Source organism: Chrysemys picta, chromosome 13 (assembly GCF_011386835.1).
Source record: "Chrysemys picta bellii isolate R12L10 chromosome 13, ASM1138683v2, whole genome shotgun sequence".
Classification (NCBI taxonomy): Eukaryota; Metazoa; Chordata; order Testudines; family Emydidae; genus Chrysemys; species Chrysemys picta.
This window is the reverse complement of record NC_088803.1, coordinates 38,354,023-38,377,149: the sequence shown is the minus strand read 5'-3', so window position 1 is coordinate 38,377,149 and position 23,127 is coordinate 38,354,023. Positions and strand designations below refer to the sequence as shown.

The 23,127-nt window shown below is 40.6% G+C and overlaps 1 protein-coding gene across 35 annotated transcripts in view; it reads right to left on the bottom strand.

Moving 5' to 3' along the window:
• STAU1 (staufen double-stranded RNA binding protein 1) overlaps positions 1–23,127 on the bottom strand; it is a 44,783-nt gene that overhangs the window by 8,126 nt on the left and 13,530 nt on the right. For 6 of the 35 annotated variants that reach the window (XM_042861141.2, XM_024108801.3, XM_065566686.1 and 3 more), the window contains 9 exons: positions 21,956–22,232; positions 20,044–20,168; positions 14,985–15,198; positions 7,955–8,093; positions 6,715–6,880; positions 3,677–3,775; positions 2,000–2,230; positions 1,255–1,398; positions 150–296 (listed from right to left, as the gene is read on the bottom strand). In XM_042861141.2, the coding sequence (XP_042717075.1) occupies positions 150–296; positions 1,255–1,398; positions 2,000–2,230; positions 3,677–3,775; positions 6,715–6,880; positions 7,955–8,093; positions 14,985–15,198; positions 20,044–20,168; positions 21,956–22,148 (1,458 nt within the window). In that variant the 5' untranslated portion in view covers positions 22,149–22,232. The remainder of the gene's footprint in view (positions 1–149; positions 297–1,254; positions 1,399–1,999; positions 2,231–3,676; positions 3,776–6,714; positions 6,881–7,954; positions 8,094–14,984; positions 15,199–20,043; positions 20,169–21,955; positions 22,233–23,127) is intronic. The other 29 variants (XM_065566692.1, XM_008172111.4, XM_065566693.1 and 26 more) reach the window with 7 other exon arrangements.

Genomic DNA, 23,127 nt, shown 5'->3' with positions numbered 1-23,127 from the left:
CTCAATGCATTGTAGCTGGATCATTGCTGCCTCTTGTCAAGTGTGCTGCAGTGGGAAGTATGAACTTGATATACTCTTGCCCCCGCCAGTCATCATTTCACTCAACATTTGCTGAAATACCAAGTGGTAGTAATTTAAAAATGTGTTACCTTCTCTTCTGTCTTTAGTGCTGGCTTTGGGGGTTGAGGTTGGGGGACTTTGAAACCTAAAAGCTCCAGCATGTTTTCAGCCGCATTGCGTTTAGCCACTTTCTTGTTCGTACCCATTCCTTCAGCTGTGTGCATGCCAACTTTCACCTGGAAGAAACAGGGACAAAGAAAAAGCAAATAAATCCTTATAAAAGTAAAACCAGTGTATGCTCATTATTGGCCCATTTGTCTCAAATATGGTCTGAGTGATCAGAGAATCAGTTGAATTGATTTATTGTCCTAACCAAGTTTGCCTTTTGATATAATTGATCATGAGCCCCACAGCATAAAGCTGCATACAAATAGAATAATCAGCTGTATTTCATGATCTCACTTTGGCACTGGCTTAAATGCTCTGTCAAGCCAGGAAATTTATATTCAACAAGTCACCAAGTTAAAGTAATTGGTTCAGAATTATGCAGCTTTCTTGGCACAATGCAAGTGCAGTAAGAATTCACATCCTTCTACACAGTTGTAGTTTTCTGCCTTGCTCAGCATAAAAGACAGAGGGCTGGAAAGCATTTAAGCACTTTAACTACCAAGGGATGGTAGTTAATCAACCACAAATCAGTAGAATACCTACTATCACAAATGCTACCAAATTACTGGAATTTGAAATGCAGAGTGAGATTTTGGACCACAGCACTTTTAATGGGAGAAGGAAACTAGTGAAAAAAGCCAAGGGATTCTCAGAGCTATATTTGTATGAAGCCCACATTTTGGATGTATGAAGCACCTATCATCATATTCGGCAGCACTTTGCTATTCATGTTAGTTTTATTTTTTCTAAAAAAGAAAACTGGAGCATGATGTAGTTATGAGAGAGTCTTCCAGCAACCTATCCAGCTTTTTAACAGAACTCAAGATAGGAGAGATTTGCTGTCTTGAGTCCTTATTCTGCTCCAGTGGAGTCAGAGGAAATATTTCCTAATGAGTTCAGTGGAATGAAGGGTGCAATCCTGCTAACTACATATATCATTGTTGTAAAGTCTGGTAACCCTAAGCTTAAAAAAAAAAAAAAAAAATCAAAGCCAGGCAACCAGAGATCTGAAATCAATATACAAACCTGCATAACAAACTCCCTGCGCCTTGGAAGACCACGTTCTGTGATGAGCATGTACTCTGGCTCCTTCTCTTTTTTGGCCTGCTGTATCTGAGCAAGTCTGCTAATGGGATTCATTCCTTGGCCATATTCTGGGCTTGTTTGCAGCTAAGGTGGAAATAACGTTGAAGAAATAAGCTGACACTTGTGAATATTTGAGTACAGTAATCCCAAATGTAGTGTGCCAATTCATTCATTCAACTCTAGGCTTCAGCTTCTCTAAAAAAACACCAAAACCTGCTTTATGAAACACTACAAAGAGCAATACCAATAGCCAAACGGAAGTAGCCAACTTAGTTCTTCGATAACCTGCCACCAGAAAGCGTCACAAGTTCAGCTTATTTTGAAAGTTAGGAAACTAGTGCTGAAAGTGCAGTCTCTGAGGGAGGTGGCACCACTAAAACTAATCGACAAACTGCAATGGCCTTAGAAGCTTGAAAGTAAGATAAAACTAGTAGTTTATAGGGTAAACATTCGTCCGTGTGTTTTCTCATTGCTCTCAAATCTAACAATTCCTCGTTAGTGCAACACTGAGGCCAGAGCTCTATTAACAGTGGATGGAGGTTAACTAACATTTCAGTTGCAGCTTGGGACTGCTGGTTTAGGTGCAGCATTTGAAAAGGTGATTTATAATCAGCTTGGGAATGTCCCTCACCCTATGACATTTTACAATAGTTAAATTTGGGTCCACCATAAAGTATTTTTTTACCTTCACTATTGATTTTGTTTTCTTTTTGATTCGTGGCTTCATTTTCTCAACCATAGGAAGGGGTGGCAGTTTTTTCAGTTCCTCTAGGACCGCTATTGCAGCATTTTTCTTTGAGATCTTCTTGCTCTTTCCTTCACCTTCACCCATAAATTCTCCAACAAACACCTTGGTTACAAAGCTCTTCATATGGGGAGGACCACTTTCCTTTGTCACCTGTTTCAGAGGGAAAAACTGAGTGAAAGCGTGATAAACACTTATTAAAAATGGTAGGGCACACTGGTTATAGCAAACTTCACTCACAAAAACTCTCAAATGCAGAACACTCACATGGAATAGCATTCCTGAAACAATCCAGGTAGTGGCTGTTTAAATGCATTATCACTAAGTATAATGGATATTACCCACCCATCCATAATTTGCTAAAATATTTATATCTGAAAAAGTGTATGTACAGCAAGCTGTAAGTAGACTTTACATGCTGCAGACATCATTCACATCATATTTAATTTACTGTTTTTACCTTTCAACAGGAAACACGGGTGTTCCTTTTTTTGGTGTATATTTCCACCCAACTAACATCACCCCATTAAATGATTCATATTACAATAATCTGATCAGTAAAGTAATTCTTGAGGGTCTAGAGTCTACTGTGATTTTAGTTCAAAGAAACAGAGCATATTGCAGAAATGTGAGATACTGTTGCCTACGACTTAAGTCTTTGAACAGACATTCTCTATTTCCACTGACGCTTTAAAGACACCAAATGCCCATATATTAATTGACAGTAAAGAGTTCAAAAATAAATAAAAATTTAAACTCAAGTGTGTGACAAGCAGAGGATTGAAAATTTAACAAATCTGTCATTAATCTAGTGTTTCACAAAACAGATTAAAAGCAATTCAGTGATAAGCAATTGTATTTTATCTCATAAGAACTCAGGTGTTTGTATGAAGAATCACTAGGTCTTCTGCATATCACAGCAATATGATACATTAAAGTTTTAGTGCAACAAGATGTTCCTCTGGCAGGTATTCATTTAAGATAACAAATAGTTGCGAGAGAGATGGACAAGGAGGTAACCAAGACAGTGAGAAGCGGCAGGACAGTTTATGCATATGAGGCCAAAGATTCTGCAGTTCTTGAAGCCAGGAAGGCAATTTTAAGTAACAGTAAACCCATGATGATTCTTGAGGATTAGGGTAATATGGAATGGGAACCCCCACCTTGTTTGTCGTTCACATCAGTGCACAAATAAGCAAATGCTTCTGTAACTTGCCTTTAAAGGGACACTTTAAACTCTTTCCCTTCTTAACTCTGCTTTTATTGTTCTAACTATAGATGTGATTTTAAAAAAAGTTTAGTGCAAGACCCTTTCAGGATTCATTTTCAAAAAGCATGATATAGGGCCTCTCCCACAACAGAACTGCTCACATGTGATGTAATTAGCATAGGGTGCCAATTCTGGGGTGGCAGAATTTGTTTAAATTATATAGATCTGGGATGATCAGTTTGAAACTCATTAAGATAAAAGCATATTCAGAACTAACATGAAGCTTTAAAGGTCTGTTGTATTTGTCTAAAACAGAGCCACTATGTAATTTTAGCTTAGTATCCTAAATTAATATTCTAACTCTAATATTCTAAAGAATAACTCTAGAGCTTGTAAAATAAACATACCTCAAAATTCACAGGCAAGTTCCTTTTAAGTGCAATCTCAAACACTTGACTTATTTCAGATTTATTGAGATTTTCATCATCTGATTCTTTTCCATTAACCTAAAAGAAGCATAATCATTTAAATAAAGATCCCACTAATTGAATTGTTAGCAAACCAGTTTATTGAACCCATAAATCTTTAAGTTGTCTAACCTTTACGGTCACTTTTCATGAGAATGTACAATACACCAGACATAGTATCAACACTTAGCTTAAGAACCTTGTTTAATGAAAAACATGCTTTATGTAAAAGCCTGATAAGATTCACAAGTGCTCACTGTAGGAAGGAAAAAAAATACACCACAAAGGCCAATAAGCGACAAAACTATTTTTGGAAGTGTTAAGTGTTGAATGAACTGGCGTCCAAATTGAAGTAGACTTGTGAAACACTGTAGTCTCATAAACTGATCTAACATCTGTAAGACTATCAGATGAGAGAAAGGCAGGAGAAATTTGAATTATGTGTGGGACTCTCATGAGTGACTGTTAATTAGTTTCTGGGGTAGTAACATGTTCTCCACGTGCTTCTGTTTAATCATTTGCTCTCCAGATGTTTCTAACAGGAGAAACATAAGAAATTAGTACAATGCATCACTCACAAAATGCCTAAAAATCAAATGACTGAGTCTAAGATCATGCACCTTCCACTAGGAGAGCAATGCTATCTTGAGCACATCACAAATTACTGTTTCAAAAGTTTGTTATGGCCTTACTGCACTCATGTTCCGCACAAGGTACAAAGGTGAATTTGACAGGCAGAATAACAATGACTAAAACTCTAGGGCTTGCGCTGTCATGCATTGATGTGGAAGGGACCACGGTGGAGAGGAATAGTGTCAATTTACAAATCACTTCCGTCCATAACACTATATGGAAAATGGGTTAGTTTTTTAAAACTGGAAAATAAATATACTCTGAAGAGGCCTTGTCAGGTTAAAAATAGTTCTAATTAAAAAAAAGTTTCCTCACTTGAGTTACAACCATCTTAGATTAAGACATTAAGCATTTAGAAATCTAGTTTCCTACTCACCATTTATGGTCCTACCTCCCAACCCAAGCGAAATATGAGTAAACAATAAAATACTTACCATTTTCACTTGTTTTCAGTCAGTTTTACTTTCTCTCTCTCAATTCACTAATACTTAGTGTTTGAGTTACAAACACTCCAGAGGGATGTGTAAATCTCAACATGCTTCTCATAATAAAACATCCAATATTTTTGGTTCTCAGTACTACGTACATCATGCTGGCTTCCAGCCTTCAAAGTCCAAACTACATACAGACATGCGGGTATGTACTCTATGTTCACAAAGCCTGGTCTACACAATGGCATAACTGGTAGAGAATTGAGAAACGTACTGTGTGCCATAGCATCTGACAACTGTTTAGGCAGTATCAGTACTAATGCTAGAAGGTTCATCTCTTGGAGTGCACCCCAGGAGAAGATGTAGTCAAGACATTTGGCATTTCAGATCGACAGCAGTAGTCAAAAGGATTTTACATCAAGTTTTAACACTTTTCTGATTTCAGATTCACTCATTTTGAGTCTACCATGGTGTGACAGAACGGAAAGGAAAGGACACAGAATGACCATTTCAGGTCTTAACCCGTGACCCTACAATAGTGCAATGCGGTCAACTTCAAACCCCTTAAGTGTAATAATTAGCTCACCAGTGCCACCTCTACGGATGCTGTTTCAGTGACTTCCCCTTTTAGTTTCAAAATATCAATTAGCAGAATAGTTTTAACCTCTAGTTTCAGATGCATTGAAGCATTCCTTTCTCATAATTTTGAAACTTTACAAACTTTTCCTTGTTAAGAGGACCAGATTTTTCTTTATTGGACTAACTTTTCTCCTATTTTGAACTGCCAAGGGAGGAGAAGCCAAGAAATACCCCATAACTTATTTCATTGGTAACTATGTTATGGTTTGTAGTCTAAATGTGTTCAAATGATTAAATACATATGAAGAATGTAAAGAACAGTTGACACTTCATGAACAGTATAGTGAAAAACAAAATTAATGAAAAACGTACAGAAACAATTCCGCCTTAGTGTTTGCTATCTATTAAGGCAGACATTTGCAGGTAAATTGATACTTCTCTAAGTCTAGTACTAAAAACCAAACCAATGTGTTGTCATCTGTGGCCTTGTATACTGCAAGCTAATTCATTCCGGCCCCTAGCTTCTTGCTTCCAGTCCATACAGAAAACATAGCTTAAATCGCTCTTATCTCCAGTCATGTCACTCAGTTCAAACCATTCTGGATTCTCCATCATCCAAATTGATGGAAAGCATTTCTTCCTCACCTTTGAAGCCCTGCACATATCTGTTCTTTTTAAAATATATATTAAGCATACACTGTTGCTCTGGGTACTTTATATATAAGTTTAAGCATAAACATTTAAGACAGATACACAATTTCCCCAAGGCATACCTAGAAATGCACCCCCCAGCAACACACCCGCACCTCTTCATGCATCTTCCATCCAATTCCTTAATCTCCCAACAGCCTACCATTCTTCTAAACCTTTTCAGACTTCTACAGTGTATATCCACACTCCTGGCAAAATTCCTACATCATGTCAAACTCATACTGACACTATGTACTAAAGGTGTCTGAACTAAGCGGCAAGTTGCTTGTGAGAGAGCTCTCTCCATAAGTTTGTACAGCAACAAGCACACTGTCAGTTAAATATTAGCAGTTTATCTGTTCCTGCTGCCTATCACCCATCAGAGATCAATCTTCTGGTGACAATGGTACAGGAATTATGACAGCACAAAGCAATGAATATGACCTCATACAGGGAAACCCTGATTGTGTAGATGTAGTTCTATTTGTCCTAAAAGTGGTTCCATTAGATACAAGTGTTAAGCCATTAAAATTAAGTCTTCCAAGAAGTGCAGTTTCTTTTTAAACTAGCAAAGAATATTTAAAACTGCATTTCAACTTTTAAGGTACCTTAATTAACTTCAGACATTTTCAGGTTAATTCCTACCTCTGGTTTCTCAGGCAGGGGCTCATTTTGCAGAATTTTCAGTGCTTTAGCAGCTGCATCATGCTTAGCAGCCTGTCTTGTTCTTCCTTTCCCATGAAACTGCTGTCCTCCAATAGAGAGCTCAACTTGATAAAGTAAGGGTCCAACAGGAAATGGGTAAAAGTACCTAAAATTAGAAAGTCAAGTTTGCCTGATTAAAAATTGCTGGTAAGCTACAAAGTCAACATTTAGGGTTAAACATTATATATTAATGAGTCTCTCAGCAATCGAAGCTCTACAATAAATTCCTATAGTAGAGAGCCAATTGGAATACATTAACTGTTAACTCTGAACAACTTTAATGTAGGACTTACATGACATTTGTAAAACTTACAAAATCTACACTGTAAGACAAGGAAAAGTTAAACACATTTCTAATACTTTTGAAGCACAGAATGATAGCATAGTAAATTAAGTTTTTATAGACTTGACAAATTACTAAGCAAGGAACAATGGATTTTTATACTCAAGTATTTTAGACCAAAGTTAATACTTAAAGACATACTGCCAGCTTCAGAATAAAACATGTCTAAAAATGTTTTCCCTATTTTTCCTCATATCTAACATTATAACTAAGGGTACATCTACACTACAGGGGGGAGTCGATTTAAGATACGCAAATTCAGCTATGTGAATAGCGTAGCTGAATTCGGCGTATCGCAGCCGACTTACCCCGTTGTGAGGACGGCGGCAAAATCGACTTCTGCGGCTTTCTGTCGGCGGCGCTTACTACCACCTCCGCTGGTGGAGTAAGAGCGCCGATTCGGGGATCGATTGTCGCGTCCCGTCGGGACGCGATAAATCGATCCCCAAGAGGTCGATTTCTACCCGCCGATTCAGGCGGGTAGTATAGACCTAGCCTTAGAGGAAATTTTTTCAGTTTATTTAGTGAAACAATAAATATGTTCTCAACTGCACAATTTCACTGTTTAGCTCTTTCCCCCCCCCCCACCCTGGATTTTTTCCACACAGTAAAGAGAAAAATTTAAAGAAAACATGATTGTAAAAAACAAACTTGCAGAGGTACTTGGGGCAGGAGAGTTCTTGAATAATATACTGGCTAAAGTTGAGTGTCCCTTTAAGGCACGTTTTATTTTCAGAGATATTATTTAAAAAGTCGCAGCAGCAATACATGCACATTAAAGGAAGGAACTCAAAGAGCATGGGACTGATTACAAAACTGAAAAACTGTAATACATACCGTGGAGGATAAGCACCACCTCTCATGTTATAGTTGTAGGTAGATCTCATCCCTGTGTAAGGGTCAATAGGTTTGTACATAGGTTTCTTTCCCAGCTTCATGCAAAGAGCATTTAGCTCCACTGTGGGGGTTACACTATCTAGATAAATAGAAATATAGAATATAGCTGTCTAAGTGTCAAGGCAGAGTAAAATCAGGTAAACTCTCAAACCAGGACAGGTTGGGACTAGATTCTTGGTGCACACATCACAATAATCAGTAGTGAATTTGTGAATATGAATATAAGTGAAAGCAAGTACAAAAAGTTTACCACATACATAAATGGATCCCAGAGCAATCTAGTACCGCTATTGGACTGGCAAGTCTTGTTGCAATCAATTGAGCTTTCTAGGTTCTGATAAATTGTTAGGATATTTCCTTTATATTTTCCCAAACAGTATGGGAAACCACTCAAAAAATGCAGGTCTCTTTCCCACGAGGTACCTTTTTATATTAACAAACAGCTGTATAATTTTACCTTTGGCATTTGACTGGAAAGAAATATTTGGAAATTATGAATAAGCTAAGGAGAGCCTTTACAGTTCTCCATTTCCAAACAATGCAGTTGGTTTATTTGGAAGGGACGTATATAATTGCATTAAGAGGCACAACTCTTTGCCTCCAGATGGGTCCGGCCAAGTCGAAGATTTGCTACATTATCTTGCAACTTTTATTGTCATTTAAGAAATAAATGGCTCTCTAATTTTGGACCCAATGAAACAAAGCGTTTGGGCCAAAACTAGAAGACAAAGATAGTCACCTTATACTAACAGGAGGTTCTTCCAGATGTGTGGTCTCTATTTCTATTCCACTGTGCAAATGTATGCACTCCATGTGTCTGGAGCCAGAGAATTTTGAAAGCAGCATCCCTTCGTCCGCACATGCGCTCTTGTTCACCTTATGCCTCCAACCAAGGAGATAAGGGTCAAGACAATTATCTCCTCGCCAGTTCATTCTCCATTGCGAACGAAAAGATGATCCAAAGCAGAGGAGGGAGGAGGTAGGAGAATGCAAACAGGGACTACACAGCAAAGAACCTCAAATTACTACAAGGTAATTTCTCTTCGAGTGCTGGTCCCTACGTGTATTCCACTGTGGGCGATTGACATGCAGTACTCAAGAGGACGGTTAAAGATGCAGATGGCAGAGCCAAACAAAGGAGCACTATTTTGAAGGATGCATCAGAGGAGTCCTGAACCAAAGCACAACGTTTCACAAATGTGTGGCTAGAACTCCACGTAACTGCTTTACAGGTATCAAGTAGAAGCACTTCCTGAAGTGATGCCACAGATGTCACTTGCATTCTTGTGCAATGAACCCTTACCCCATGGAGGGAGGGAGAGAGAAATTAGACACCTGACAGAGCAAAATACAATCTGAGATCCATTGAGAGATTCTTTGAAAGGCTATAGCCTGACCCTGAACTCTTTCCACTATGGTGACAAATAGTCTGGGAGACTGATTGTTTTTGTCCTTTGCAGGCCAAGGCTCACCAAATCCAAAGGGAATGGAGACTCCTTTCTTCTAAGGATGCATGAAGTTTTGGAAAGAATACAAAGTAAGTGAATTGACTGGTTCAGGTGAAACTCTGAAGCTACTTTGGGGATTAATTTAGGACATAAGGGTAATGAAACTTTGTCCCTATGGAATATAGCATAAGGAGCTCCACCATCAGTGCTCCAAGTTCACCAACCCTCTTGGGTCAGGTGATGGCTACCAGGAATGCAACCTTCATGGATAGGTCATGGAAACAAGAAACTAATGGTTTGAGTAACGAAAGAACAAGTTTTAAATCTGATTAAGTAGGCTATTTTTTTTTAAACACACACACACACACACACGTTCTAACTATGCTTTTCCAGAGTTTGCTAGTCAGTGGATGCATGATAATAGAGTAACACTGTGAAGGTGGATAGTATGCACTGACTGCTGCCAAGTGGACCCATAAGGAGCTAATAGACCAGATGACATGCACAGGAGGCTCGTAAACCAAAACCATCTGGGCCAGTTGGGGCCAATTGGGGCCAATGAGAATAATAATATAATATATGGAGATTTGCCTATCTCATAGAACTGGAAGGGACCTTGAAAGGTCATTGAGTCCAGTCCCCTGCCTTCACTAGCAGGGCCAAGTACTATCCCGGTCAGGTTTTTTTGTCCCCTGCTGGTCCCTAAATGGCCCCCTCAAGAATTGAGCTCACAACCCTGGGTTTAGCAGGCCAATGCTCAAACCACTGAGCTATTCCTCCCCTCCCCTCCCCCCAGGATGACTCATGCCCTGTCCTACCAAATCTCCTGTAAGACCAGAGGTAGGAGTGGTAGTGGAGGGAAGGCATAGTTCAGATGGTCTGACCTTGGAAGAAGCAGAGTGTCGCCCTGTGAGTGGCAACCTAGGCTTCTGGAGCAGTATATATCGTATTTCCTGTTCATTTGGTAGGCGGACAGGTCCCTAGTGGGGGTCCTGTAGAGAGCAAAAATATGGTTCACCACACTGTTGTGTAGCACCAATTTGTGGCCAACAGCAAAATGTCTGCTGAAAGATTCCTCTAGCATGTTCTGATTTCCCAGGGGGTAGACTGCCCACAGGGTGATCTGACTGCTGATGCACCAGTTCCACAAACTAACCAGTTCTACATGCTGGTGGACAGGATTTTGCTCCTCCCATTTGTTGATGCAAGACAGTCATGATGTTGTCCTACACTGAGAGCATGGTGACCTTCAATGAATGGGAGAAAGGCTTCGCAAGTCTTTCAAACTGCTCACAATTCCAGAACATTGATGTGCATCCTGGACTCTCGCAATGTCCAGGTGCTCTGTACTGTATGGTTGTCCATGTGAACTCCTCACCTTAACAGGGAGGCATTTGTAAGGATCGCCCTTGTCTAATTGGGAGGCAAGAAAGGAAATACCCACACATACCTGAAGGGGATTCTTCCACCACAGCAGGGATGATATTTTGGTGGGAACAGTCACTATGGCTCTGAGATTGGTGGTTTGATGAGTACACTGTTTGAAGCCTGCAGGCAACCAAGGTAGAGTGTGGCAAACAGCATGATCTAAGCACATTAAGTCATGTGACCAAGGAATGAGAAATCTTGACAAGTGCTCAAGGGTTGCTTATGAGCTGGTCTCAGATCATTTGTAATCTGAAACCTGTCCATTGGCAGGTAAGCCCTTGCCACGATCGAATTTAAGGATGCACTGAGAAAGCCTAAAGTTTGCACTGGGGTGATGGACTTTTCAAAGTTTACACTGAGTCCCAATAAGGAGAGGAATTGCAGCATTGCCAAAGTCAATGCACAGGCTTCCAGGCATATAGGCTTTGTGTCTGATTAGGCTGCCACTACAGAGAATACTTTGATAAAGACTCTGGGGGCAGAAGCAATGCCAAAAAGGAGTACTTCATATTAAAGTGGTTGAAGCCCACCATGAATCTGAGAAAACGTTTGAGCAGGGTAGATGTCTATGTGAAAGCAGGCATCCTTCATATCCAGAGCTGAAAGCCACATTCTCTTTTCCAGGGATGGGATTATAGATGCCAACGTGACCATGCAATTCTTGAGTCTGCAAATAAAACTGTTGCGATGGCGAAGATTGAGAATGGGTCTCCAATCGCTCTTCTTTTTGGGTACTAGGAAGTACGTCCAGTAAAAACGTGGTACTGAAGAGGAACCTGCTTTATCACTCTTCACTCTAAGATGGATTCTACTTCTTGTTTGAGAATCTTCTCATGATAGAGGCTTCTGAAAAGAGGTAAGGAATGGGGTGCACGGGGTAGACACAAACTATCATACAGCCAGATTGGACAATGTTCATACCCTCATTGATTACAACAGAACTGCTAGATCAGCATGTAACTACTCCTCCTCTTCAATTGGATCTGGAGGCAACTCCGGTTGCCCTCTCCAAGGGGAGGGATGAGACGACTCCTTAGCAGAACGGACCAACTCTGCAGCCGCCACTACGGCTAACAGGATAGATTGAATGAGGGTTGCAGAGGTCCCCATGGCATAGGGTAACAATGGCTCAAAGGCAGGCCATGAGGTGCAGGCTGATCCCAAGCTGGTCTAGGCCTCCTGTCTGGGAAGACGTCTTGGAGGATGAAATAGCATTTCATCATGCAGTTCAGAATCTCCTGAGGAAGAGAAAGCCAATTCCAGATCCAATGGCAGTAGCCATGGTGCTGCTGGAGGGAAATCATAACCCAAACATAGAATGGGAGACAGACTCCTCCCAAAAATTGGCTCATGAATGGAATTAGGATTTTTCTTGAGAAAGAGGAACTTGATGGAACAGGAGACATCAGATCTGGGAGAGCAAACATGTCCTCAGGAGGAGCGCAGGACTTGGCTTTTCCTGGAGTGAGGTATCCTGTCCACCCGCACCAACAGAGCTGCAGTAGGGACAGTTTGTGCCACAGCCATGGAAGACAAAGTCGGTACCATGGCTACTCAAGGGTCTCAGCGATCACTCTTCATCAGTGCCAGCACACCCCAGGTTTGTGCTGGGCAATACTGGAGGCACCATTGCTGCCAAATGACAATCTGGTGCCAATGGAGCCTTGTACTTGTGGGCTTTCTGGTCATGCCCCTGAGACTTAGGTCATCCTAACTTCTCTTGGGCTGATCTTAGATACTTTCTCGGTTTACGCAGAATCCTTTTTTGCCTCCAAATCCACTTAGAAGGATTTGGTCTCATGCTTATGAGAATGCTCCCTGCTCTCCCGATCAGACCCTGATGACGGATCTGTAGGGGTAGGCTCCCTCGCTCCTGAGCTAGACCTTGTGGCAGGAGGCACGTACTTTGCTCAACTGGGACTATGTCTGGTGGGTTTGCTGGCATGGTCCAATTGCTGTCTCGGTGCCCTCTCCATGAGGTGCTTCTTAAGGCAAAATTGAGGGCCTTCCCGGGTACAACTGGGAAATGAATGGCAGATACTACACCTTGCTGCGACGAGGGTTTCCCCAAGGCAGTACAAGCAGCGTTGGTGGTCATCGCTGACCAAGGAGGAGCGTGGTCAGGAAACACAAATTTTGAAGCCGGAGTCTTGCACATAGTCCAGTAAGCAAAACAGGGTATGGGGGTTGGGAGGGCTCCCCATGTCAGGGAGGCTAACTATAAAACGCTAAAACTCTCAGATAAAACTTTAAACTCTAACTTCTAAAATGATTTACAGATACATATTCACAGATTAAGGATAAACCAAAGCTTTGGACACCGGAGGTTCTGACCTGGACTGTACGAGGTTAGAAGGAACTGTAGAGGCAGAGGCCACTGCACCCTTTATCTCTTCAGTCAAAGGCACGGGATGGGCAAGGAAGCATATGCGGATTACTGGACACTGCTTTCAAAATTCTCTGGCTCCAGTGTACCCACAGTGAAATACATAAACACTCGAAGAAGAATATTTATTATGTAGTGATAACATGTTATATGAGCAGTTGCCCTATTTGCTTAGGCAGTGACAAATACAAGGAAAGAGCTGTGTGAAATTCATCTTCTTTATGGGCTAAATGACAACTTATTCATAAGTTTTATCATTTCATTATAGTTTGTAGAGCCCTGCACAGATACAAAATTTATATCCACGGATGCGGATATCTGCGGAGCTGCAGTGCTGTACCAGGAACCACAGCGGCAACAGCAGCAGCATGTCGGGCCATCGCTTGCAGGAGTCAGCGCCCAGCCCAGGCAGCTCCGGTGTGGCTGTACCATCTCAAGCCCTGCCCACTGAGGCAGCCAGCAGGCTCATTGGCAGCTGTCCTTGGTCATGCTGGTGTGTGCAAGTGCCTCGCATGTTCCCAGGCAGGAGTCCCTTCCATGCAGCGGTGTGTGTCTCCTGTCCGGGAGCATGCAAGGCACTTGTGCACACCAGCTTGACCAGGGACAACTGCTGGTGAACCTAGTGCGCACCCCAGCGGGCAGGGCTGGGGGCGGAGGAGTCATGCCGGAAGAGCTGCCGAGGCTGGGCTGGGTGCCAACTCCTGCAAGGGACGGTCCGACATGCTGCTGTTGCCGCTGCGGTTCCTGATACAGCACTGCAGCTCCGCTGATATCCGCTTTATAGCCACAGATATAAATTTTGTATCTGCGCAGGGCTTTTTATAGAGTGTTTTAAAAGTGTGATTTAGGAGAAGGGTTGAATGTTTTTTATCTTTTGTATTGTGGTTTTAAAATCTCTACTAATTTTGTTGATGTTGTTGGTTAAGTATCAAGATGTTATACAAATGTATTAATCAGACTGGAAAGTCTTGGATACAGAATATAAAGCTAAGTCAAGAGCATGCAGTAAAAGTAAGATAAGATTATTCAGCTTCACTTTACCAATTACAAAAAGTTCTTACTACAGAAGCTTAGTGAAATCAGAACATTTTTATTTTCAACACACAGGTCCCACTTAAATGCTGACTTAGCAATTTGAAACCTTTTAACTGAAATGCCAACTACAATAATTTTACATCCAGTACTACAAATTTTATGCATGTATTTTCATTATATTTGGAAGTCCTCATAAAATCCTTCAAAATGTACCTGACAGAAATGTCAGTAGAAACAAAACTAAGTAAAAACACTTTATGAAGCCACAAAAAATCAGGCTTTCAGGATTACCAAATATTTACCTGCCCAAGCAAAAAGTCTTATTACCTACCCTCACCATAATTCAATTATTACAGTAAAAAAATAATCTATCCATGGGCAAGTCAATCTTTACAAGGATACTCTAACTGAAGTGTTAGATGGCAAAATACAAACAGTAAAATTGAAACTGATGTTTCTTTAAACTTACTACAATGCACATCTAGATGTAGGGAACAAATTACACTTCAAAATAATCTCTGGTGGTCAGAGGCATTTGAACAATTCCACATTGCATACAGGTGACCTTTAGATTAAGATGAAGCTCTCACGTATTTTGACAGTTGCCACTGACTGTACAGAATGTCACTTCAAGATCACCAAGTAAGCACAAGCTTAAGCAACTTATACATACCAAGTTCAGATGTGGGTATCCTATACACATTTTTAAAGAGCCTGTCCTGGCAAATACCTGGATTCTTTCCTTCACTACGAGACGGGCGAGCTGTAGGTTTAGGAAATTTTGTCCCTTCCAAAGCTTTGGCAGCTGCCGCATGTTGAGCTTTTTTAATACTAGTTCCTTCAGCTTCCCAGTGCTGGTCCCCAAGAGTCAGCTGCACTGTAAACACCTACAAACAAGAAGTGCAAGTTCTTTATTATAGCCAACACCACCATTTCACATTATTTGTTAGGACCTCTTATGTGTTTATAATATGCCTTCTGCTACAATCAGAAAGGTTATTTATTACTAAGTACAACTTAAATAAAGCCTTGTCAACACAGTAGCTGAAGTTATGCTTTTGGTTTCCTGGGCTACTGAATGCAGGGATTAACAAAACTGTTATAACAGTACTAACCAAACAACTCCCCACTGCAAGACATTTGGGGAGTCTGCATTGAAGGATGTGCACAGAAGTATGTAGATAGGTAATGGCTACACAGAGGGCTGTTACTGCAAGAAATGTATTGTGTGATTTTAATGTTTATAATGCCAACATGATTCTCCTAAATCTTCTCAAAATGCAGACTGCTTATGTAGAATTACGTTTTTATATTGCACAAGTCAGGGGTTCCCGAAGTGTGGTACATGTACCCCCAGGGATACACGAGACATCTCTGGGGAATGCAGGAAAAATTGTGTAATGGTGGATTTTATTTATTGCATTTTCATAATAGGCCATTCAAACGAAACTTTAAAACTGTGTGTGGGAATTTGTTATATAAAATACAGTAGTTAATGGACTTCAAGATGTACCAATAAGAACAGAGTTGCTGACATACAGAGCCCTCACCCCCAATCACCATACAGCGTGGGTTCAGTTGCCCAGCAACTGCCTAGTCTAACTGAGCTCGGAACTTAGTCAGGGTTGGGGTTTTTTTTCGGTTGTATGTGTGTCACAGTAACTGTATCTGTATGTAACTGAAATATGGACAGATGGCTAAAGACACGTAGTGTTAGGAAGAACAAAGTATCAGTGATGAGACGGGTAGGGGTACACGGGCAGCTGGTAGATCTGGAAGGGGATATGCAGTAACAAAAATTTGGGAGCCTCTGGCGTAAGTCATTCACTTGTTACTTTAAACTTTCAATTTGGGTTACATTTTTCAGAGGTCACATCAAAGATATGTGAGGCACTAAGGAATAACTTTTTATGTTGTCATAGGTCAGTGGTTCCCAAAGTGTGGGGCATGTCCCCGGAGGGGGAACATGGAGGAATGTTCGGGGGGCATCACATGGTGGGGCCCAGGCCAGCCCCCGATTGGAGGAGGGGGGAGGAGCATCACCCAGTCCCGGCTCCGACCTCAGCTCCAGGGCCGCCCAGAGGATTCAGGGGGCCTGGGGCAAAGCAATTTCAGGGGCCCCTTCCACTAAAAAAAGTTGCAATACTATAGAACACTATATTCTCGTGGGGGCCCCGTGGGGCCGGGGCAAATTGCCACACTTGCCCGCCCCTCTGGGCAGCCCTGCTCAGCTCCCGGCTGCAGCCCCAGGTGGACAGGTTCCATTATGGGTAATGGGGGGTGGGTGGGGGAGAACAGAAAAGATTTGGGGAATCACAGTCATAGGTGCACAGTTTTTCAGACCCATATGGTGATAAAACAGTTATTTTACACAAGTGTAACGACTACAGAAACTTTGTAATACGTCACCGTAAGTAAAGTGCGGTAAGGACAGACCTATTAGCCTAATTTTCACAAGTGAATCAAATCCACAGTATGTTAAATAAGTTTAATTTTGATCAGAATAACAATGCAAATGAGTATATGCCTTGATTATTCTTCCCAAATACTCATTTTTTAAAAAATGTAACGCTTTCCTGCATTGCACATGGAATCTTTGGCTTAAGACACTAGATAAAAATTAATGGAATTGTCTTTATCTTGGAGCAAAATCAACTTTAATATGTTTTAAAAATAATCACACCTAAGCATATTCTCCTAGGGCAGTGGTTTTCAACCTATTTTCTTTTGCGAAATGGAGATGCAGACCCCTCTGGAAATCTTAGACACGATTTGCAGACGGCCTGGGGGTCCGTGGACCACAAGTTGAAAACAATTGTTCTAGTGTGCATATGACATTCATAATCACTACTACAGCATAGGCCTCTTGCCTGAAGCAACTTAAACAGATAAAAACATTCCACCAGATTTTCCCTGTAGGTCTTAGCCTCAGGATCCAGGCAATGCAGAGATTTACTAAGGAAAAGTTTAATTTTCTAACTTCTTTCCGTACACTCCTTTTGCAAAATCAGAAGCCTCCTGTATATTTTCTACAACCTTTTAAGGTGGGCATTTGAATGCTAACAGCACATACTCAAGAAACGAAGTATTTACTACAACCTGCCAAAATTTCACTAGAATAGTATGGCACAGAAAGTACACAAATGGGTCCATGCAATGTAATATTTTTAAACCACGAGCACCACTAATTCCATAAGGCACTAAAGACTTTAATATTAAAGTAATTTATTTCAAAGTGGATTAATGCCCTATGAGATTCCACTATATTGTGTATTTGCAGTTAAGTGAAATTTACTAAAATCTTGCTCTCAACCATCTAGAAAGCAGGGTTCTAGTAAATTGCACTTCACTGTCAGTTACAACAAGGTACAGTAACTCCTCACTTAATGTCCTCCCGGTTAAAAACGCTGCTGATCAATTAGAGAACATGCTCGTTTAAAGTTGAGCAATGCTATCTTATAATTTTGTTTGTCAGTTGCCTGCTTTGTCCACTGCTTGCAGAAAGAGCAGCCCGTAGGAGCTAGCTGGTGGAGGCTTGGAACCAGGATGGGCCAGCAGCCCCCCTTTCCGTTCCCCACTCCCTAAGTTCCCTGTGTGGCAGCTGCCCAGCAGGCTATCAATTGCCTGGCAATTCAGCTGTCCCTCCCCTCAGTGCCGTGTGCTGCTCCTGCCCTCTACCTTGGAGCTGCTCCTGGGAGTCTCCTGCTTGCTGTGCAGAAAGGGGGGGAGGGAGAGAAGAAGAGGGGTGCTAATGTCAGGGTGTCCCCTCCTCCTGCTCCTGTACCCCACCTCCACAGAGCAGGGGGTGGGGGTGGGACACAACAGGGCTCAGGATGGAGGGAGCTTGCTGGCAGCAGCTGCTGTCTCAACTTGCTGATCTACTTACAAAGGCAGTGTACTTAGACTGGGATCAGCCTACTAAAAGGGGCAATGCGCGTCTCTCTCTCACACACACACAGTGTGTCTCTCTGCCATGCTGTCTCCCCTCCCTCCGTTCGTGCTGCCTTGTAGAGTGTGAGGCTACATTAAGAACATGTTAACCCTTGAGGGCTCAGCCAAGTGCTAGTTGATCATTTAGCAGTAAGGCATTCCCTGGGAAATATCCCACTCTCTTCCACCCTCTGACTCCACCACCTCAACCAAGCTTCACATCATTGCTGTGTACAGTATTACATTGTTTGTTTAAAACTTATACACTGTATGTGTATATATATATACACACATAAAAATATATAGTCTTGTCTGGCAAAAAAATTCCCCTGGAACCTAACCCCCCATTTACATTAATTCTTATGGGGAAATTGGATTCGCTTAACATTGTTTCACTTAAAGTAGCATTTTTCAGGAACATAACTACAACGTTAAGCGAGGAGTTACTGTAGCTGCAAATAAATGAAATGTGGGAGAGCCACCCAAAAACGCAAATCTGAACATCAAGTACCTTTAGGCATTATTTCAGACAGTTTAATGCTTGAGAATAGACTATTAAAAGCTGTCACAGCACTTCTAATGCACTGTATTGCCTGCAATAAAGGTGAAGTGATCTGTAGAAAGCAAGTTTCAGAGTAACAGCCGTGTTAGTCTGTATCCGCAAAAAGAAGAACAGGAGTACTTGTGGCACCTTAGAGACTAACAAATTTATTAGAGCATAAGCTTTCGTGGACTACAGCCCACTTCTTCGGATGCATCCGAAGAAGTGGGCTGTAGTCCACGAAAGCTTATGCTCTAATAAATTTGTTAGTCTCTAAGGTGCCACAAGTACTCCTGTTCTTCTTTTTGTAGAAAGCAAGCATCGGAAAGGCACTACCTTAAATGAATATTGACACTTTGCAAAATGCAGCAAAAATTCTAGGGACCCCATGAGTCTCTCCCCATGATTCTCTCCAATTCTAATATTCTGGAAAGCTTTGCAAAGATTCAGTTCAGACAATTCCCAGATTAAATTGTTCCAGCATGAGTAGCACAATCTGGTCAATGAAAATGTGCAGTTATGTACAAGAGGAAAGGGACTGTTTTTACTCCTAAAATTTTAAGTAGCCAACTGAGTATTCCCAGAAGTGATTTTCCTGTGAACTTACTATTCCCATACCAAACAAATGTACTTGAGTTCTCATTAAGGACTACTTTTCCAAAGGGGGGTAGGGGGGAAGAGAACAACACATTTCAGCCATCTTTACTGCATCTGAAGGTATAGTTTTTTGGGGAACGGAATTTAGCTCAAGCTTTAAAATAAAATCACTGTCAAGCAGGGAGAGCATGGGAAATTTCAGCACAAAAAAACCATATTTGTAACAATTCAAAGTTGGGTATTATAATAGAAACTGATTGCTAACACGTACTCCATTAAACACTGTATGTTAAAGCCATGACCACAATGCAGACAATGGAAAAAAGTAAGTAGTGTACAGTTAAGGGTAAGTCTCAAACCTCTCCTGCAACAACTACAATAAGCAGCTTTAAAAACAATTAATTAGCATTGGACAAGTTTTAACCCCTGGGATAACATCCCCAGCTCAACCTTAATATGCTTCATCATACCCAATAGGGATGTACTAAAAAAGCTGGACTGTAATTGGAAATCACTTAAGGCTTTAAATTGTTTTCAGTGTCCCATTAAACTACCCATAACTCTACTATTGTAGATTATTTTGCACAAGAGCTAGACATTTTGTCTTTCCACTCACAAAGTTACTTGTCAATATAAATGCATACGTGATATGAGCAATATTTACCTTAGAGTGAGCTGGACCTTGCTCGCTCAAAAGCTTATACTCAGGCTGAATCTTGTTGAAACGGGCTAACTCATTCACAAGACACATTGGGGTTTTCTCTTTGGGGTTTGCCATGTTAGAAGGAGCTGAATGATAAGGCAAAAATCACAGATTATTAGATCATAATTAAGATGACTGATATTCCAGAATTTAAAAAGTTACCAAAGATTCAACAATTAATTTTCTGTATCTTTATGGAAGTACTGATAGCAGCTTGCAATCCATGCTGGTTCAGGGGGAACATGCTACTTTACCATCAGAGTTATTTGCTGGGATAGAGAGCTCTAAGCAGGTCTCAAACCAGTGAATCTGTGAATGTGGAGATCTCTAACCATTGTGTGTAGAATGGAAAGCATTTAAATTCAAGATCCAAGGGCAAATGCCATAATTGTGACAGAAACTAAGAGGAAGGATCAAATGGCAATTTGCTTTCAGACATCTACCCAGGTACATGTCGATGTGGTTTAAAGTTTAGGAGGCTGAGGCCTCAACTCTGACCTAGGCAATATACATTAGATGTTCTCTAACTGTGCATCATCATGTTCATTTGTTTGAAGGGTCAGTTCTTATTTATGGGCTTTTCTGTTTCTGCCCTTGGGAATCTATTTTCCTATGTTACTCTGGTCTGTATTCATTCATTTTTCCTCCACGCAAACTCTACATTAATTTTAACCTACATATGCTATGCATTTAAACCAAATCAGGACAAGTTCTCTAGCATTTAATTTAGTTTCCTAGCCATATCATCCTTTCCACTTCAGGTCTGTTCCCACTTTCTCAGGAAAACCCTTGTTAAGTATCTCCCCTTTTTGAAAAAGTCTGATCATTATGCTATTCATTATCCAAGTGCAAAGTACTCCATTTAGGAAGAAGGGGGGGGGGGAATCAAATGCACAATAACAAAATGGGGAGTAACTGGGTAGGGAGTAGCACTGCTGAAAAGGATCAGGGAGTTATTGGGGATCACAAATTAAATGATTTGTAGTACAATGCAGTTGCAAAAAAGGCTAATATTTTGGGGTGTATTAACAGAAGTGTTGTTTGTAAGACACAGGAAGTAATTGTCCCCCTACTCAGCACTGGTGGGGCCTCAGCCAGAAGTTTGTGTCCAATTCTGGGTGACACATTTTAGGAAGAATGTGGACAAAGGTTTCGAAAACTCAACCTATGAGGAAAGGTTAAAAAACTGGGTATGCTTAATCTTGAGAAAGGAAGACTAAGGTGGGGACCCGAGAACAGTCTTTAAACATGTTAAGGGTATGTATAAAGAGGATGGTGATCAATAGTTTTCCATGTCTACTGAAAGCAGACAAGAAGTAATGGGCTTAATCTGCAGCAAGGGAGATTTAAGTTAGATATTTGGGGGGAGAAACCTTTCTAAATATAAGGATAGTTAAATACTGGAATAGTCTTCTAAGGGGGGGGTGTAGAATTCTCATTAACCTATTCTTAAAGACCTCCAGTAAACAAACACCTGTCAGGGATGGTCTAAGGTCAGGCCTTTGTTCACACACCAATCCTCCTGCTGTTATATGTGAATTGAAGACATGCTGTCAGTTTAAAATGTGCATAAAGTGAAAAAACTGTTGTAAAGAACACTGATTAAAATGTTGCTGACAATTCCTTCAACAAAATCATCTAGCTATTATAATTTTAAATAGATATTTTTAATTCATTCTCTCAAAACTTTTGAAAGCTATTTTTAGATCTGTTTAAAACAATTTCTCTTAAAACTATGATAAAACATGGAAGCCAACTCAGGTGGCAAATACAGTTTTTAGAGTAATGTTTGTAAATCAGTTCCTAAATGTCTGCAACCTGCTGTATCAGACCACAGAACAAGGCTGAGAAATACATTCATTAACATGCTTACCTGCAGCTGCACTGGTGGATGTAACAGATGCAGAAGGTAAAGCAGAGTTTTGAAGAGGTCTACCTGCATTTTCAGAGGGCAGAGAACTAGTGGTAGAAGGAATACTCAAAGGCTGCGAAAGAGATTGGTTCTTATTCAATATTTGGCTCCCAGAGAGAGCAGCAGATGGATTCTGAATTTGAACTTGAGACATGTTCACTTGCAACCAAAGTGAATTACTGCAGGTAGACAGCTTTGAATGCAGATTAATTCAGTGTGATGGAGCCTAATGGTCTACCTAAAAGGTTGTAAGGAAGAAAAAAAAAAAGATTATACCAAATATTTAAGTTCCAATAATTCACAAACATGATTGGAACATCAGTATGTATAAGAAGTTTATAACTGGAAAATATCTATTAAATTTATTTCTCTATTATTAAAAAAAGAGTCCAAACATTCTTCAAGCACCCTACTGTTTCCATTTTGTACACACAAACTCGCCTGCATCCCAACAATTTTAACAAAATATTTCAAAGTGCATAAACTTCACATTGGTTTAGTTTACAAAACAGAAAAAGGACAGTAGTTGCATTTATTCTTGCTCATTTAAAATTACTTAACTGCCCATCTCTTTTCTACATCATCGTTGAATCCGCTTTCAAAGCAAATCCAGTTACATGAGTTGTTGCTATTATACAAAACAGAACAACTTTCAAAATTATATTACATTTCAGCTTTGTTGCTATTTGGAATTAGTCTATAACTCAAAAAGATAAGCAATAATGTGGTCTTTTAAAAAAGAACAGTTGCTCAAAGCAAGTACACAGCCATATATTTGATTTGGAAGGAAGATACACTGTGGCTTTCACTGTATTGTTCACCTTTTCTGAGTAGGTGACAGCAGTCAATGCTAACATGCCATTACTCTATAGCAGCGGTTTTCAAACTGTGGGTCAAGAGTTTGACACATATCATACATTATATAGAATATTCCAAATGCATATATAATTGAATTAGAAGGTGCCTTATTCACAGTTCATACATTACGATTGCACTGTTCAGTTTTGTGGCCCTCTAGCCAAATGTCAGAAGTGCTCTTAAGCAACTGTCTATTTTAAATTAGACGTAACCTCCAAGTGACAAACTTATACGAGTAATTGTGAAGTACTATATATGATAGCACTTTTCCCCAC